Below are 16,289 nucleotides of genomic sequence, written 5' to 3'. Positions count from 1 at the left end.
CACTGGTGGCTCTATAGACCGCCCCAAAGACGCACATACATGTATGTGCTCTTGCCATGTGGTGTCCTGACCCACCTCAGGATTCTGCCAGCAAGATGGCCAGCACCAGATGTGGCTGCTCAACCCTGGACCTCTGAGCCACTGCCCAAGGCTGTGTGTGGTAACACACTCACATATATGCCCAGAATGAGGCAGCTGGGGCATCAAGATTGCTCAGATTGTTAGGCCCGGTCATTAGAACTTCTGCCGTGGTGGTACTGGGGAGAGCAAAGGCATTCACACACTACAGGCTGGCTCTCTAGGGCCTGCACAAGGAAAATGGCAGCTACCACTCCAAATCCCAGATGTTCCAGGCCAGGCTGACTCAGTCTGCTAGTGCAGCTGGGCACAGGCTAGCTGCACAGCCCTGGTGAGCGCTGGTGGACTGGTTCTGGCGAGATAGAGGAAACCCCTGTGCCTGGAAATGGCCAGGGTGGGGGTACTGAGGGTAAGTCTAGAAACAGCACGGGTGGAGTTGATGGGACAGGGAGGGGTGACAGTTCAAGACTCTAGTGGGCACATCTTCAGTCCTAGGAGACAGGCACACGGATGTGGTGACCAATAGTCTGTTCCAGGTTGGAGTGGCTAGCCAGTAGGTGAGAGCAGGACCAGCCTTTCGTACATGCTAGGCAGGAGGAAAGGGGACAGCCTACGGGTGGAGGACCATATGCAACAGTAACTCAACACCTCAAATACAAGCTAGGACCCGGTTCTAAAATCCACCCAAATGCTTTAATGGCTGGCCCCCAGGGCCCAGTCTCATCAAAACCCTTAAATAAGGCAGGAGCTGCAGCTTGCCAGTCACCAGCTGAGCTCAGCCCACTGTAGGGAGGTGGCCCCAAGAGCCTTGGAAATACTTGAGTCCCCAGTCTATCTTGCATTTGAGTTGCATTGAGTTGACACAGCCTGTCAGGTCCCTGCAGCTGCTTGTTACAACTTTATTGGGGTGTGAGATGCAGCCCAGATAGGTCACAGATATGAATCCAGAGCAGACTCGGGGTCTTCAGGCTAGGTCCCTGCACCAGCGGTGGATATGGGGAAGTGTGTACAAGCTATATGTACCACTCTAAGGTAACCAGGTCCCAAAACACATGAAGACTTGACAAGGTTCTGCCGGCCTCAGTCTCAATATCCCACAGCCTGAGTGAGGTCAAAGGCCTGTCCTGGGCAAGCAGCAGACCAAATCGTAACAGGTTTATGTCAGACATCATCCCACAACAACCCTTGTGAGGTAGGCTGTGTTGTCTTATTCTACAAATGGGGAGCAAGGGCTCAGGAGAGGTGAAATGTTTGCCCAAGACACGCAACAAGGAACACAGCAGCCAGATTCAAGGCCAGGTCAGGTTGGCTCCAATGCCCACAGGTTTCTCAAGGGAAGGAATCCTTTCCAAAGATCCAAGTTCAAAAGTCTCTGCCCAGTTAGGTGGGCCCAGCCCTATTATCCACTCCTAGCCCTGGGCAGTTGGATGTTAGGACAGGTACACAGTGGTCCCCAGGTGGTTGATGGTCCCAACACTAGCTACCAATGCTACAGATGATGGCTCTGGCTGCCCAGGAGCTGGGGGTGAGGTGAAGGCCGGTCTGGTCCTGAGGCCTTGTGGCCCCAAGTAGGCAGTGCCACACCATTGAGCCAGGCATTTTCCAACAGGCTGCGGAAGCGTGCCCTCAAAGTGGGGCCTGGTGGGCTGGTGCCAGAGCTAGGTGAGGGATCGCGTGATCCTTCCCCACTGGTCACCTCGGATTTCTCAGGGCCAGGCGTTGGTGGCTTCTTCCCTGGCTTCTTGACCTTGGGGGCTGGTGACTTATGAGCCAGGGCTTGGCTTTCTGGCTCATCTCTGGTCACTGTGGGTTCTGATGGGGATAAAATTCTGGCCTCAGTTTCAGAGCCACCTACAAAAGAGAAACACAGTCAGACTGTAAAATCCAAACTTCAAGGTCTCACTTCCTAGCCTCAAAATGACCTAAAACAAGGTTTCGCTTGCCCCAGAACAGCAGATGGAACCCCTCGTGTCACAACCGTCACAGGCAGCCAGTCTTCGTATGTGGCCATTGACAGACCAGTGGGAGCTTGCTGAAAAGTCACGCTCCTTCCCACAGACACCAGAGCTCCACCTGATGAGGATGCTGCTTGGGAGCCAAACTGAGATAAAAGGATGCTTGCAAGTTAGGAAACACTGGCTGGGCATCTCACCAAAGAGGAGGCTACGCCACACGAGAGCCATCACCTTTTTGCCAAAAAAAAAAAAAACTCAGGACAGCAGCCAAAGACCAGGCTGCCAGGAAAACAGTTCAGATGGAGAAAGACTCCTTAGGCTGCCAGGAGAGCACAGGAACCCAACAGAAGCAAACCTGATCCGCACCTCTAAGAAAAGGTCATTACACAACACCCGCCCCCAGGGGTCATGAGAACCCACAGCTCAGGGAGGGAGTGTGGGCCAGCTAGGACCCCGTTCCATGGCAGTACTCTGCCTCAGAGAGGCCCATGGCACAGTGCCTAGCTACTTAGGGAAGTAAAATATATTGCTCGGGAACACGGCTGGGTAAGGGGCTGGGTGGCAGGAGTGTGCGACAGCAGGCAGTAAAGACTCTGGAATCTAGAAATCAGTTTACTGACACAGAGAAAGCCTGGTCACCTTCACCTTGTCATGGCCTAGGAAACCGGAGTGTCCCTAACACACAACAGTGCAGCACGTGTCCTCTAGGACATGAAAAGTTAAAAATGAAAATAAAAGCACGTTCCACAGCTGAGCAATGGTGGCATATGCCTGTAATCTGGCACTACTGAGAAAGGAGCGTCATAAGTTTGAGGATACTCTGGGTTATATGGTGGGATGCTTTCAAAACCAGAGTGCTACTGAAGCAGGACGATGCATCATTGTAGAGGAAAGGGGAGCCACCAACAATTCTCCGATCCAGGGCAACAGGGGTGAATGTAAGTGCCAGGAGACAAGAGAAAACACACATTCAAAGGCATGTGCTTATGTGGAACATGGAGCCCTGCCAGATCCTGGGCATGGAAGGTGAACGAGGATGCTTTACCAGGACTGAAAAGACTGCAGGCGGGAAGTAAGCTCAGAGCAAAGCTGAGGCCTGTGGATTGGGATGAGTATAAAGCAGGCCCAGGTGCCAAGGGACAGAACTCAGCAGGTTATTTAGAACTAGTGCTCAGACGGAAGACCCTGTAAGGGGAAAACTTGGGGTGGAAAACATGGCCTGGCCGAAGTGCCAGCTGCCTACACAAGACATAGAAATTGCAAGTCCCGGGCTGGAGAGATGGCTTAGTGGTTAAGAGCACTGCCTGCCCTTCCAAAGGTCCCAAGTTCGGTTCCCAGAAACCACGTGGTGGCTCACAACCATTTGTGGTGAGATCTGGCACCCTCTTCCAGCCTGCAGGCACACATGCAGACAGAATACCAAGACTACTGTATACATGATAAATAAATAAATCTTAAAAAAAAAAAAAGAAAGAAAAAAGAAAAATCTAGATGGAGGTGGGGGTTCCTTGGACTTCCCACAGGACAGGGAACCCTGATTGCTTTTCGGGCTGGTGGGGGGGAGACTTAATTGGGGGAGGGGGAGGGAAATGGGAGGCGGTGGCGGGGAAGAGACAGAAATCTTTAATAAATAAATAAATTTTTAAAAAAATGTTAAAAAAAAAAAAGAAAGAAAAATTTGCAAATCCGGAAGGAGGCCATCCACAAGGGGGCGAAGAACATTTCCATGTAAACAGATCTCATTGATGCCTAAATGGTCAAGAAGGCAAGGAAAGTCCTCAAGTCCCTGGAACCCCACCCTTTGCTCCAGCCTAAGTTTCTGGAATCATTCAGACCCTTGCCCACCGTCCACACGAGCAGTACACACACCTGTCACTCGCTCACACAGCTCCAGTGGCTACAGGGCTGCCCCATGCTCACCCAGCTGGCGGCGTACACAGTCATGCCACTGCAGGCCCAGCAGGTCAGGGTAGATATCAGGCAGCTGGCGCAGTGCCAGCAGCTTCAGCATGCGTGAGGTGCAGCCATGTAAGGCGCGTTCACGCAAGGCACGCTCCTCTGAGAGCGTAGTGGGCCGTAGCTCCACACGATGCTCCTGAAGCACGTGGTCCACAGAGGCAGGCGGCAACTTTGGAAAGAGACGCTCCTTCACCAGATGGATGGGCACAAAGATGGCACCCGCTCGTACCACATGGGGGAAGGGGCACTGCTGTGTACACAGAAACCTCTGTAGCTGCGACAGCAGCTTGTCTAGTAGCCCCTGCACACCCTGGCAGTCCTGCCACGCAGCCTGGCCCCATGGCCCGGTTGTCTCAAGCCACTCGCGCAGTTTCTCTGGTGGAGAGTGGGCCACGGCGCCCGAGATGGCATCACAGAGGGACGTGTGCAGCCCTGTAAAGTGCTGTTCTAGGGAGTCTGCTCGGGCTGCAGTGGAGACCTGAGCAGTGGCGGGAGCGGGTCCCGAGGCTGGGGCAGGGGCCATAGCAGGTGATGGAACAGGAGCAGAAGCTGGAGCCGGGGAGGCCACGGCTATGGCTGGTGGGCTTGGCAGGGCCAGATTGAAGCACGCCACTGGCAAAGGTTGAGTGAGAATCTGGAGTCCCACGGGCACAGAGGGCGGGTTGGGTGCAGGCTGGGCAGGGACAGAAGCTGGGGTAGGTGGGGATGGGACAACAGCTGCAGGTAAGGGTGCAGGACGGAGTATCTTGAATTTTCGGAACATGAAGGCCACAGAGCTGTGGAAATTGGTCCTTGGTGTGGTTTCTGTGGCCACTTCAGATATTTCTGTGACCATCTTTTTTAGGCCCGGCAGAGCTGACTCTGTGTTTTCCGTACCTGGCCCTACCACAGCTTCAGGGGACTTATGTGCCTCAGGACTAATGACCCTGGCAGGAACAGCTTCGGCCACAGACTTCTTCACACTCAAGTCCAAAGCCACCTCCTCACGAAGAGAGCAGGGAGGCCCAGAGGTCTCATCCTGGACAGGCAGGGTCCCCTTGCAATCTTTGTCTTGGCTCTTACTGGTGGCTGAAGTGGAGTCTTGCTCGGCTGTGGGCTCTGGGGTCTGCACATCCAGGTAGTCACGGTAGGGGGCCAGACTAAAAACATTGTCAATCACAGGCATTGGTGGAGAGCTGGGAGGCCTGGCACCTTTCTGTGGAAGAGACTGGCGCTCCTTGGCACAGGGGTGCAGTGCTGGTGATGTGTGGGGACCTGGACTGTCTCGGATGACAATAGGTACCCCAGGACGCTCATCAGGTCTGGGCTGCGGTTGCTCTTTCCTGCAGCTGGGTAGCCATGTCTTCTCTTGCGCTTCCGGTGCTGATTTCTCTGCAGTTCTCATAGGCTCAGAGCACGGCTGGCTGGCTGGCAAAGGCTGGCATGTTCGCTGGAAGGCACTGGGCTGTGGCACTGGTTGCACACTGTTCTGGGAATGGGAAGGTGGTGTTCCCCCAAGCCCTGGGGATGCCCCATAGAGAGAGAGGTCATCCCTGGCATAAGGGAAACCCAAAGTTTGGGGGACAAAGTCCAGTGGACACCTTGGTGCAAGAGGGGGTTCCAGCTTGAGCCCTGGTGAGGGTGCTGGGAGGGGTGCAGAAGAGTAGGAATAAGTGTCTATCCCAACAGGGGGCAGGTAGGGGGCCTGAGATGCCTGTTGCCTCAGGTAGGGACTTCCCAGTCCACCAGCTTGGTATGCAGCCCCCTTGTGTGCTCCCAGAGGTGGCAGTGGGAGCAGAGAGCCGTAGTTACCCTGCTTCTCTGGGTGACGACAAGAAGGAGGGCAGGGCAAGGCCTGTGGCGGTGGGGGCAGTGGATAGTGGGGTGGCACTGTATCCTGGCAAGGGGGTCCCAGAGGCTGGGCAAGCTGGGTCCAAGGACTGGAGGGTCCCTCAGATATTGATTGCTTGGAATCCCCAGAATAGGGAGCCGTGTACTTCGAAGCCAGGAAACCTGGGCCGTGGATGGTTCGATACTTCTCCAGGATTGTCTGGCATGGAGAAAAAGTCAGAGAGGAGTCTTTGCCAGGTGCCCCAGTTGGCAGTCCATGCAAGAACGACCCATCCAGGGGCTGGCCCTTGCCAGGAGCTGGGGCTAGTGAACAGGGTGGGTCAGCAGAGGGCAAGAGGGGCCCAGCCACCAGGGTCCAGTCAACATCCAATGATCTCTTTGCTCCCCCATCCCCTAGACAAGTGGACAGTCCGTAACACAAAGGGCTGCGGTAGACAGGCTTGGGAGCTGCCAGTGGAGGGCCTGGGTATGCATGAGCTTGGGCACCAAAGGGCAGAAGCTCACTGGTCTCTTGTATCTTTTCAGAGCCTTCTGGCGGAGGGCGGTAGAGCAGGCAGTTTGTCAACAGGTTGTCAGTCCGGAGTGGGGATCCTGCCACACCAGTGGGGTACAAGGGTGGATATGGGGTCCAGGATGCCAACCGCTCAGATCCTGCCTTGGAAGTACCCCCTATAGGGCAGGAGAAGTATGCACCCTTATAATTGCAGGAGTCCTGGTTGCCAGCAGGAAGGGGCAGGCCATGTCCAGGCCCTGGGTCTGGCTCCAGGCGGGGCAGCTTGCCATATATCACAGGCCCCAGAGGCCCCAGGGGCCGCTTCTCTGCCATTACTGTGAAGGTGTCAAGCCCTCCTGAACCCCTGCGACTGGACTTGTTGACCTGGGAGAGAGGAGAGACAAAGATAGTTAGAGCACAAGCTACTCGTAAACAAGTAGAGGCCCTCTCTGACTCGTTGCCTCCCAGGACTCTGGCCCTTAGCAATACTCAGCTCGGACTGAATGGAGGAGCTGCCACGTAGTTTTCTGACTCTTTGTTTCTGGTCATCGTTTTTAAAGTATAACAATTACATGGACTGTGGTTTATATACAAGTCCACACACCCATTGTAGGAGCCACTTTCTGTTCATTTAACTGCCAGGAAGCCTCCCTTGGGGTTCTGGGCAGTGCTGGAAGGTCAGTTGCCTTGGCCCCCTGCTCTGCCTCCCAGGTAAGACCTATCTATCCCAAAGTCACTGATGAAAGGGATGGCACAGGAAGTGGGCTGCCCTTCTCTACTGGTTCCTATTCCAAGATGCCACCGGTCTCATAACGCTCCTACAGCCAAGACATAGAATCTCTGCGCTGCCTACAAATTTAGTTTCTTCTAACACTTTATTGACCCGCTTGTCTTACAAAAAAACCAACACCTCAAAACCAGGTCCCCAGAACCAGAACCAATGCTGACAACCAGTCCTGGATGGATAGAGCAGTCCCTTCCAAGAGGCTACCTCTCCAGTCCTCAGCAGGAGGGTCAAAGCTGACCAGCAGATGGCACTGTGGTGCCAACAGGATGGTCCTGGGCTGGGGAGGAGTGTCTGTGTTCATCTCCAGGTCTGGTGCACATGATGCACGGGAGTGGGGGTGCATGCCTGGGGAGATGTGACGGGAGGCCCCAAGGGCCCAGAGTCCTAGCTGGCAACTACTTCCTCTGTACTTAGTCACCGACTGACTAAGTCGCGAAAAAGAATGCATGGGTATTCTTCCCTTGGAGCCTTTCCCACTCTGCTCTTTCCCACTTTTCCTTAATAAACCTGGCTTCTATTTGAAAGAAAAGGCAAACACAACACAGAGGCAAATCCAAAGAAGGATGAGGATCAGTGTCCACAGTAGTCACAGGCACTTTCTCGACAACAGGCATCCATGACTTATGGGCAGCTAGCTCCAGCTGAGGCTATCTCCTCTCCCTCCTGAGTGAGCACTCCCACCCCCTAAAACTCCCAGTGGCTGGCTTAGAAAAGGATAAAAGGGATCGATATTCCTGAGTAGGCCACAGGTTACATGTCACATGCTTCTGTCACCAGCTTGCAGGGACCAGCTTTCTCCTTTCCGGGCTATTGGGGTTCAGAGTTAGGCCAGTAAGGGGACAACATTTTTTCTTAAAGAAGTAAAGGGTAGTATGGCAGGCCCATTCCCACCCCAGCAGATGGCAGCACAGAGGCCCTCTAGACAACAAGGACCTGTGTCCTAAGGGGAAGTCCCCATCCTAGACTGCTGTATGTTTTATGGTTAGTTTTGCTTTGTTTTTGTTGGGTTTTTTTCTTTTCTGACTAATCCTAATTATTTTTCTCTTGCTGTCCTGGAACTCACTATGCAGACCAAATTGGCCTTGAACAGCGGTCCACCCTCCTCGCTTCCCTGGTGCTGAGATTGATTAAAGATGTGCACCGCAAGGCTTGCATGGTTTGGAGGGTACCAAGCCCGTTCTATCCTTGGGGAGCTCTGGGTTAATTAAGGGCTGGCTCTGGTCTCAACTCCACCAATGCAACTTGGGAACTGCTCTAACCATCAGTCCCAGGAGACCTTCTCTCCCGGGCTCAGCCCAACCCGTGCATGCCCTTTGCCCTAGAGACTTCCTGAGAACCAGCCACCTGGGACCCTCCAGAGTCTTTGTAGGAGTGAGGGCTCCAAAGAGCTAGCCCCAGGCTCTGAAAGGCGAGGAGGTAACATTATGTCCTGCCAGTGGGATGAAAAGCTCCCCCAAAAGAGGCCCCACCCCACTCAGACAGCAGCCAAAATGAAGGTGCCTTCCGGACACTGAGGTGGCCTCGGGCGCTCGGAGAAGGTAGGGCCACAGGTGATCCTTCAGTGGGGATGACAAGTTCTACTAGTTCTTACATGAGTTCTAACTACAGCCAGAACCCAGGGCAGGGTCAAGCGCCTGCCACACTCTGCTCTTTCCCCCGGGGGTGGGGAAGGAGGGGGAGGACAAACAACTCCGTGGGTCCATTTCTATTTCCACGTCACATCCTTGGGGCCTCAGGAAGAGCGCGATTCCAGCCGAGTTGAGGCCGGCATCCGTATTCTCTCAGCTCTAAGGGACGCCGGCTGTCTTCTAAAACTCTTTGCCAGTTGAGGCTCTTAGCTCTCCAGACACCGAACATGAGACAGCCCACAGTTCCCAGTTTAAGAAGAAGGGTCTCTAGACGCGCCACCACTGAATTTCCTTCTACCGGCCTCGCCTATGACCATCGAGCCTGCGGCCCATAGCCGGCTTTGCTATGGAACCGGCGCCCCACGACACGCCAAGCTTCCGGGTGTCCCCGAATCTCTCTCTCTCCGCGGCTCTGCGACGCACGTGCACCCCAGCAGGCTAACACACAGCCTGCCACCACGCACGCAAAGCCGTTCGTGCACGTACGTGCATGGCCCGAATCTGCACACATGCCCCCCACCGCGCAACTAAGCTCGTCCATAGCTAGGGCACACGTTTGCAAGCCTGGAGGTTCGCCCTCGGAGCCCCCAACGGATCGACGCCCGATGAGACCAAGAGGGTGGGGGGCCCGTCTACCCACAGAGTCCGGGCAGCCACCTCCTTCGGGGAGATCCCGCCAACCTGGGCTGCAGCCAGAGAGTGAGTCAAGCGGTGGCGAGAAAACCGCAGGCGGTCCTGTTCCAACAGGGCTCGTCCACGGCCCCGCCGCACCTCTGCGCCCGCAGCCACCAGTCCCCAGCCCCACCCCCACACCGAATCGGCGCCGGGCAATCCGCGTGAGCCCGGCCCCGCGAGAGGCCCGAGGGATCCGCCTGACTCCCCGCCAGCCCTACGCCCGGGCACTGCTGGGGCTCCGAGGCTCTACCAGGCCCTGGGAGCATCCAAGTCCTGGCAAAGTCTGGGCAGCAGCACGACCGGGCCCCGCAGCCTGACCGCCCGAAGCCTCAGCACCTGGGCCCGGGCCCCTGCGCTGCGTCCCGGGGACGGCCGGTAGGGGCGCCCTGGGGCAGGGCCACCCGCCCCTCGCCCACGCGCCGACCGCAAACTCGGCCCAAGTTTCCGCGCCCGCCGGGCAGGAGAGCTCCTACCTTCAGAGCACCAAGCTTCTGGAGGCTGGCACCCGGGACCACGGCCCCATCCTCCAGCGCCACCTAGGCTGCGGGTCCCTGTCCGCCCGGCCTTGCGCGGGAAGTCACGGCAGGCACCTAGCACAGAGCCACGCTCCGCGCTGCCGTTCGCGCCGCCGCCGGGCGCCGTCTGTGGTCCCGGGCGGGGCGGGCCAGGGGCGGAGCGGGGGCGGGGCGGCCCGTTGGGTGGGGGCAGAACCCGGCTGTGCCTCTGGGAGCCTGCGCTCCCTTGGGCCCTCCCGTGCCGAAGGCCTGCGTGGAACCAACTTTCCCGCGACCCGGCCTCTGGCTTTGTACACTGCCTTCACTCGCCTAGCTCCTCGAACGTCTGCCCCGAGGGCAGTCATAAGCCCTCATTCAGTCGTTCCGTTAGATCATTCATTCCTTGCCACTTTCTAGCCATGCGACCTTAGACCTGCCACTTAAACTCCAGGAACTTCAAGTTTCCTCATTGATAAAGTGGTATTGTCTCATAGAAATGGCAGGGCTGGCAGCCTTCGAAAAGACACATGGCACACAAACTGGGGTATGGTGATTTACAACTGTAAACCCTAGCATTTGGGAATTGCCCAGACTTTGTGCTGAGCCTGGGATACCTAGCAATACTCTTTGTTGTTTTGTTTTGCTTTGTTTTGTTTTGCTTTGTTTTGTTTTGCTTTGCTTTGTTTTGCTTTGTTTGAGACAAGGTTTCACTATGTAGCTGTGGTCTGGGAACTGCACTCTATAGACCAGGCTCACAGAAATCCGCCTTCTCTGCCTCCCCAGTGCTGAGATTAACAAAACTCTTAACAATAAAAAATCAAAACGAGCCAGGTGGTGGTGGAGCATGCCTTTAATCCCAGCACTCGGGAGGCAGAAACAGGCAGATCTCTGTGAGTTAGGGCTGTTGCACAAAGAAACCCTGTCTTTTAAAAAATAAATCAATAGATAAATAAACAATTAGTTAGTTAGTTAATTAGTTAAAACGATGCTACTTCGTTAGGAAGTTGGAAGGAAGGCCTCATCAGGAACAGGACAAACTACCTACAAATGCATCTCATCTCCTGTTAGCAATTTCCTTACCCGGAGTGGACCAGGAATGAGGCTCTGGGGGTGTTGCCAAGTGACCTTGATGGGTATCTGACCCTTTTTGCAGATGACTCCAGAACCAGCCAGAGCATGAACAACCTGGAAGGTGGATGGGATGAAGCAGCCCTCGCCAGAAAAGATTTGCTGCGGAAAGGGGACGGGAGACCAACTGTGTCTGTTAGCCCGGATGATAGCCACCAGGTTGTGGAACCTTGCACTGTTGGCCAGTACTCCAATTTTAAAGAAATCTGATACCTGTAGTTATAAGACTGCCCAAAGGCCAAGGCAGGGGCAGCCAGAGAGGGAGGAGAATGGGTGAACGGCATACATACAGATCAAAATGAGTGCAGGGCAAAACCACTCAGGACACCACCCTGAACCACACAGGTCAGGGCTGCCTGAGTCAAAGCAAAACAGGGCTGAGCGCACAGGTGTGGGAGCAGCTGGAGCTGAGGAGGCGGGGCCGGGCTTCAGGTAGGTCTAGAAAGAGGAAGTGAGATCATCCAAGGGGGGTATCTCTTGGATTGGAGTTGGAAGATATTTTTACAAATAGAGGTTGGGAAGGGGAGACTCTTGAGGGAGTTGGGGGTTTCCCAGCCACAGTGCAGGCTGGAACAACAACCCAGATTGCCTGGGGTTTGTATTTTCAGGTACTTTAACACCAGTCTGTGTGTCTGTGCCCTGCCAGCTCTGGGTCATGCCAGATCTGAGAGCCCTCTCTCAAGCGGTTATTGTTTCCTGCTCTCACACCTCACTAACTCTGCCCTTCCCACCCTACTGCATAGCACCTACTCCCACTCCTACCTGCTGTTAGCTGGGAGGAAGGAAGACAGCGTCCTTGGCTCTGTGGTCTAGAACTCTCAGGTTGTGGGCCCTAGTAGGACGCCCATCAGACCAGGATGATCCTGCAAGACCCTAGGGCCCAGCTAAGACTTCAGCCCTCCCCTCATTTTGTCTCAATTCAAAATCATCTCAAAGACAGTTGTCACACTAATCAGCTTGTCTGTTCCTTGTTGACATCACTTAAAAACTCTGGATGACCAAAGAAAGGACGCAGGATGGAGGACTTGAGAGCCACTAGCAATTCCCTGGGCCTTAACTCACTCAGCACAAAGCAGAAGCCAACTGCCTTATGTAGACCCACAGCATCAGCATCCAGCAACACCCATGAGAAACTGTTCATAAACTACAGGAGACTCTGGAGCGCTGGGCAATATGAACTCCTCAAGTCTCGGGCATTGGCCTTCTCTCTCTGCCCCAAGGGTCACGTGCAGAGCCCGTAGCAGATAAAGGTAGCCCTTTCAAGGTGACTTGAGGGGCCCCCTGAGTTTGTGAACATTGTGGCCTTGGAGAGATAGTAATGTTTTGTCTGGAAGGTGAAGTCACGGAGTCAGAGCAGTAAAGAGAAGAGTTTAACGTGTGGCCACGGGGGAGGGGGAACCTAGGAAAGCAGAAGCCTGGCACGTGGAATCTGCGTACTCAGAAGGCTAAGAGACGGGGAGCTGAGTACAAGGTAGGTTTGCGTGACATAGTGAGTTCCAAACCAGCCTGGCCTACAGTGTGGGCATCTGTCCAAAAAGAAAATTAAATACAACACAAAGTAAAACAGAAAAGTTCAGAGAGGGTTCTACTCCTTCCCACCCCATCCCAGCCCTACACAGGCTTGAGACAGGTGCATGTCCTTCCCTGCCCTCTGCCTCCCTTCCTCCACTGGCACAGATTACTCCATAGAAAGGCAGGGTTAAAGGTCAGCTTCCTGAACTGCAGCTTGTCATGTTATAGTTATTAATAAAAATGTCCCTCCCACTAATGAGGTCATACCTGCTATTTACAAATATCTTTCCTTCCTCAGAGGAGAGGCAGTGGTGGAAGCCACCCCTACTGGCAGAACACCAGACAAACCTAAAATACAGCCAATGCAATGCTTCCCTCCAGCTTTTGAGACCCAGCTATGAAATTACCTCCTTCAGGGGGGCCACCCAGACTATTAGCACCGCCCTCTCATCCTCATTCCTCCCCTGCCAGCAGAGGAAGATAGTGGGGGGTGGGCTACATGGAGCTGGTTCTGTGCCCGCCACATGACAGTGTCTCACTTAAACCTCAGCACCAGATGAAGAATTTGAGAAGCAAGAAACTCACCAGGTCTGATAGTACATGGTGACAGCTGTCTATAATCCCAGCACCTGGGAGGCTAAGATACAGCAGGATCAGGGGTTCAAGGAAGAGCCTATCTCAAAACAAAAACAAAACAAAAGGACAAGTGAACTGAGTTTGACCTTCTGAGCTGTGTGACTTAAGCAACCTTGACTTCAGTTTGCACATCCGCCCAATGGGCAGAAGAATTATGACATGTCACAGGGCTCTGATGACTTCACAGCTTAGTTCATAGTAAGCCCCAAACCACTTGCTCTGAGCATGGCGGGGGCTGCGATACTGTTCTTCATAGCCAATAATAAATGGAGGAGTGAGATCTCCCCTCTTGGAATTTCTACATGACCCAAAACCCTCCTGAGACAAGGCTCAGATGCATCTGGGTCCAGGAACCCTCTGCCCGTCAAGCAAACACAGCCTGAAGTTGTGTTGTGTTGGTGGCCATTAGCCTGAGCTCACAGCGCCTTAGGGAGTCTTGTAGTGTACAGCTTGGGAGGCTGAGGGCCATGGTTCTCAACTGAGTAAGGTGAGCTGTTTTTCAAAGGCATGCTGGCAAACCAAGACTCCCTTCTGCATCGCTTATCAGTCTGAATCTCCTGTCGCTCCTACTCTAGATCTACCAGTCCCCTCCATTGTCCCTCTCTACCTCTCTAGCCTGCCTGCCACAGCAGCCCCCAGGAGCCAACCAGAGTTCATTGCAATCCTGTATGCCTTGGCTTCTGATCATTCTTTGTCAATTCCTTCCAGACCCCTCCAGGATGCCCTCCCTGATCTCCAGGCTGGTTTGATGGTTTTTTTTTATTGTTTGTTTTTTTTTGGGGGGGGGGCTTTTTAGATGCTTAGTTTCAAATAGCTTGGTTTCCAGTTCCCCTGTGAGACTCCCCTGGAGAAGGGCCCTCCTCCAGGGCAAGAGGCTGTCTGAGTGCGGGGATTCAGTGCCTAGCGCAGGGCTAATTCAGACCATAGCTGTGGAGTCACAATTTAATACAGAAGCGCTCTGCACATCTTCAAGGAAAGAAAGCCAAAAAAAGAAATCTGCCCTGTTCATCCCAGCACTTGTAAGACTGAGGTAGAAGGATCACTATGAATTCAAAGCTAACCTGGGTACATAGTAAGTTCCAGGATAGCCTGGGCTACAGAGTGAGATCCTGTCTTGGGGATAGCAAGAAAAAAAGAAAAACCCATCTGGACACACTTTTATAAAATCTGTGTTCACGCTGAGATACTAATTCTAAGCCTCTAAGATGCTAACAAAACTCCAAGCGCACAGTAGCCTGCCTCCTACCTCTATTGAAATATAGAACAACAGACACCGAAAAGACCCGGTTCTGTGCTCAGCACACCAGGCAGGAGGGTTTACAGCCCAGATCTCCCGAGGACACGGTTCGTGTTCTCTCTCTCTCTTTCTCTCTCTCTCCCTCCCTCCCTCCCTCCTTCCCTCCCTCTCCATTTTCCTGCAAAAATGAAAAATCCATCTGGCTGAATTCCACCTACCTGGTGTGCCCTGTTGTCCCTCCAGGAGGCCACCAGCTGGGAGCTGGAGTGTGTTGAGAAGAGTGTCACCCACCCACTACGAAGAAGCACCCTTCCCCATTAGTGTTGTGGGAGCTCTTCCTCTTCAGGCCTGTCCCTGCTGCCCCAACCACCCTAATCACTTACTCCTCTATCCCAGTCCTTTCTCCCAGGGTTCCCCAGGTTCCTCTGGCAAGAGCAGACACACCTGTTTTCAGGATAGCAGTTTGGGAGAAAACAAAACAATCCTGAGCCCAGTGTCTGCCCCTCAATGTCAAGCTTTGGCTTCCAGCCCCCCAGGCAAAGGTTTGAAGGGGGCTGCAAACCCAGTTCCTTCTTATCTTGACATGCACCTTCCCCAGAGCGAAGCCAGGGGAACTGTCTTCGAAGTTCTAAGGCTGGCTGGGCATGCAAGGTCTGACCAGGCGGTTGGTTGGTGGCTGTCCCCTCATTAGCAACCTGCTGGGGTTTCTGTCACTTAGGGTTGGTTACTAAGCAACCAGATCCAAGAAGGGCTTGACTCTGGACCTGCAGAGCAGAGCTGCTGCTGAGAGGAGGGGCCAGCAGGCCACTGACCAGGGTCATGGTCACAAGATTTCAGGGTGAGGCCTCTGAAGCTTCCTGTCATTGTGCCAGAAACTTACAGCCCTGGCCCAAGAAAAGGGTCTCTGAGCCCTTAACCCAAACATCACACTCAGAGTCCTCAGGCTTCCTAGAGATTGAGGGGATGCTGAGTGGAAGTTGAGGAGACATGCTCCCCGTTTCTGGACTAGAAAGATAACCCTGTGGCTTTATGGACCACAGCCCTGTGACCTGAGGTAGGAGACACAAAGAGTCACATTTCCTAGTATATAGGTCTCAAGTTTTGAATATAAAGTCTACCTTGTTTCTTAACATTAGTATGTGCTTAGGGGTGTGTGTGTGTGTGTGTGTGTGTGTGTGTGTGTGTGTGTGTGTTTGTTTGTTTTTTGAGACAGGATCTCACTATGTAGTCCAGATTGGCCTGGAACTTGCAACCCTCCTGCCACAGCCTGAGTGTTTTGATTACAGGCACGCACTACTTTGCCTGGCTAGTCTTAGACATGATGCCTGTCTCTCAGCCTCCATGGGCTCATCTACTGCATGGGTTGATAGCCCCATCTCAGTTTTCAGGGTGTAAAATGCTCAAGGCAGCTTTGTTCTTCAGTCCGACTCGGCCCCTCCCTGCTCATTGCTCAACACCAAGCTTCCCACAGGTAGGCAGAAGGGGAATAAGCCCTGCAGATATCCACATGTGCCTACCATGTGCCAGGTGACCAAGGACTGTGTAATCTTCATTGTCCTGGGACAGCCCTGTGCCTCTCCACTTCCCTGCTGATTTGTTGTTGTTTTCCTATGCATGGGCATGAAGTTAATGTTTAATATTTTTTAAAAAAACATTTAACTCATTTATTTAATCTGTTTAGTGGATTAAGTCACTTAATCCATCTAGCTCATCAATCCGCTTGCTGGATTAAATGAAGCAATCTTGAGGTGGTAGGACAGAGGACCACCCACACCACCCTCCGAACCTGGCACTGGAGTTGTGTCCCTGCTCCTGCTACAGGCAGCCTGGCTTGGCATAGCCACAGGCAGGTCAGAGTTTTAGGAAGAGCAGTGACA

At 53.7% G+C, this 16,289-nt stretch overlaps 1 protein-coding gene across 2 annotated transcripts; it reads right to left on the bottom strand.

Annotated features, from left to right (window-relative positions):
- Positions 1 to 753: 753 nt before the first annotated feature.
- Positions 754 to 10,051, bottom strand: C3H15orf39 (chromosome 3 C15orf39 homolog). Of its 2 annotated transcripts, none has more exons than XM_075965783.1 (3): positions 9,879 to 10,051; positions 3,954 to 6,699; positions 754 to 1,929 (listed from the first exon to the last, which is right to left on the bottom strand). In XM_075965783.1, the coding sequence occupies exons 2-3, from the start codon at positions 6,646 to 6,648 to the stop codon at positions 1,568 to 1,570; spliced, it is 3,057 nt and encodes a 1,018-aa protein (XP_075821898.1). In that variant the 5' UTR covers positions 6,649 to 6,699; positions 9,879 to 10,051; the 3' UTR covers positions 754 to 1,567. The 2 variants fall into 2 exon arrangements, with proteins under 2 accessions (XP_075821898.1, XP_075821899.1); XM_075965784.1 differs by having other exon boundaries at positions 3,903 to 6,699; positions 9,879 to 10,049.
- Between the last annotated feature and the right edge of the window lie 6,238 nt (positions 10,052 to 16,289).

Source organism: Microtus pennsylvanicus, chromosome 3, assembly GCF_037038515.1.
Source record: "Microtus pennsylvanicus isolate mMicPen1 chromosome 3, mMicPen1.hap1, whole genome shotgun sequence".
Classification (NCBI taxonomy): Eukaryota; Metazoa; Chordata; class Mammalia; order Rodentia; family Cricetidae; genus Microtus; species Microtus pennsylvanicus.
This window is presented reverse-complemented; position numbering and strand designations above follow the sequence as displayed.

Coding starts and splice junctions, on each gene's coding strand:
- C3H15orf39 (XM_075965783.1), bottom strand. CDS start 6,648: ATGGCAGAGAAGCGGCCCCTGGGGCCTCTGGGGCCTGTGATATATGGC. Junction 1,930..3,953: donor CTGTGTACGCCGCCAGCTGG/GTGAGCATGGGG, acceptor TCTCTTTTGTAG/GTGGCTCTGAAACTGAGGCC.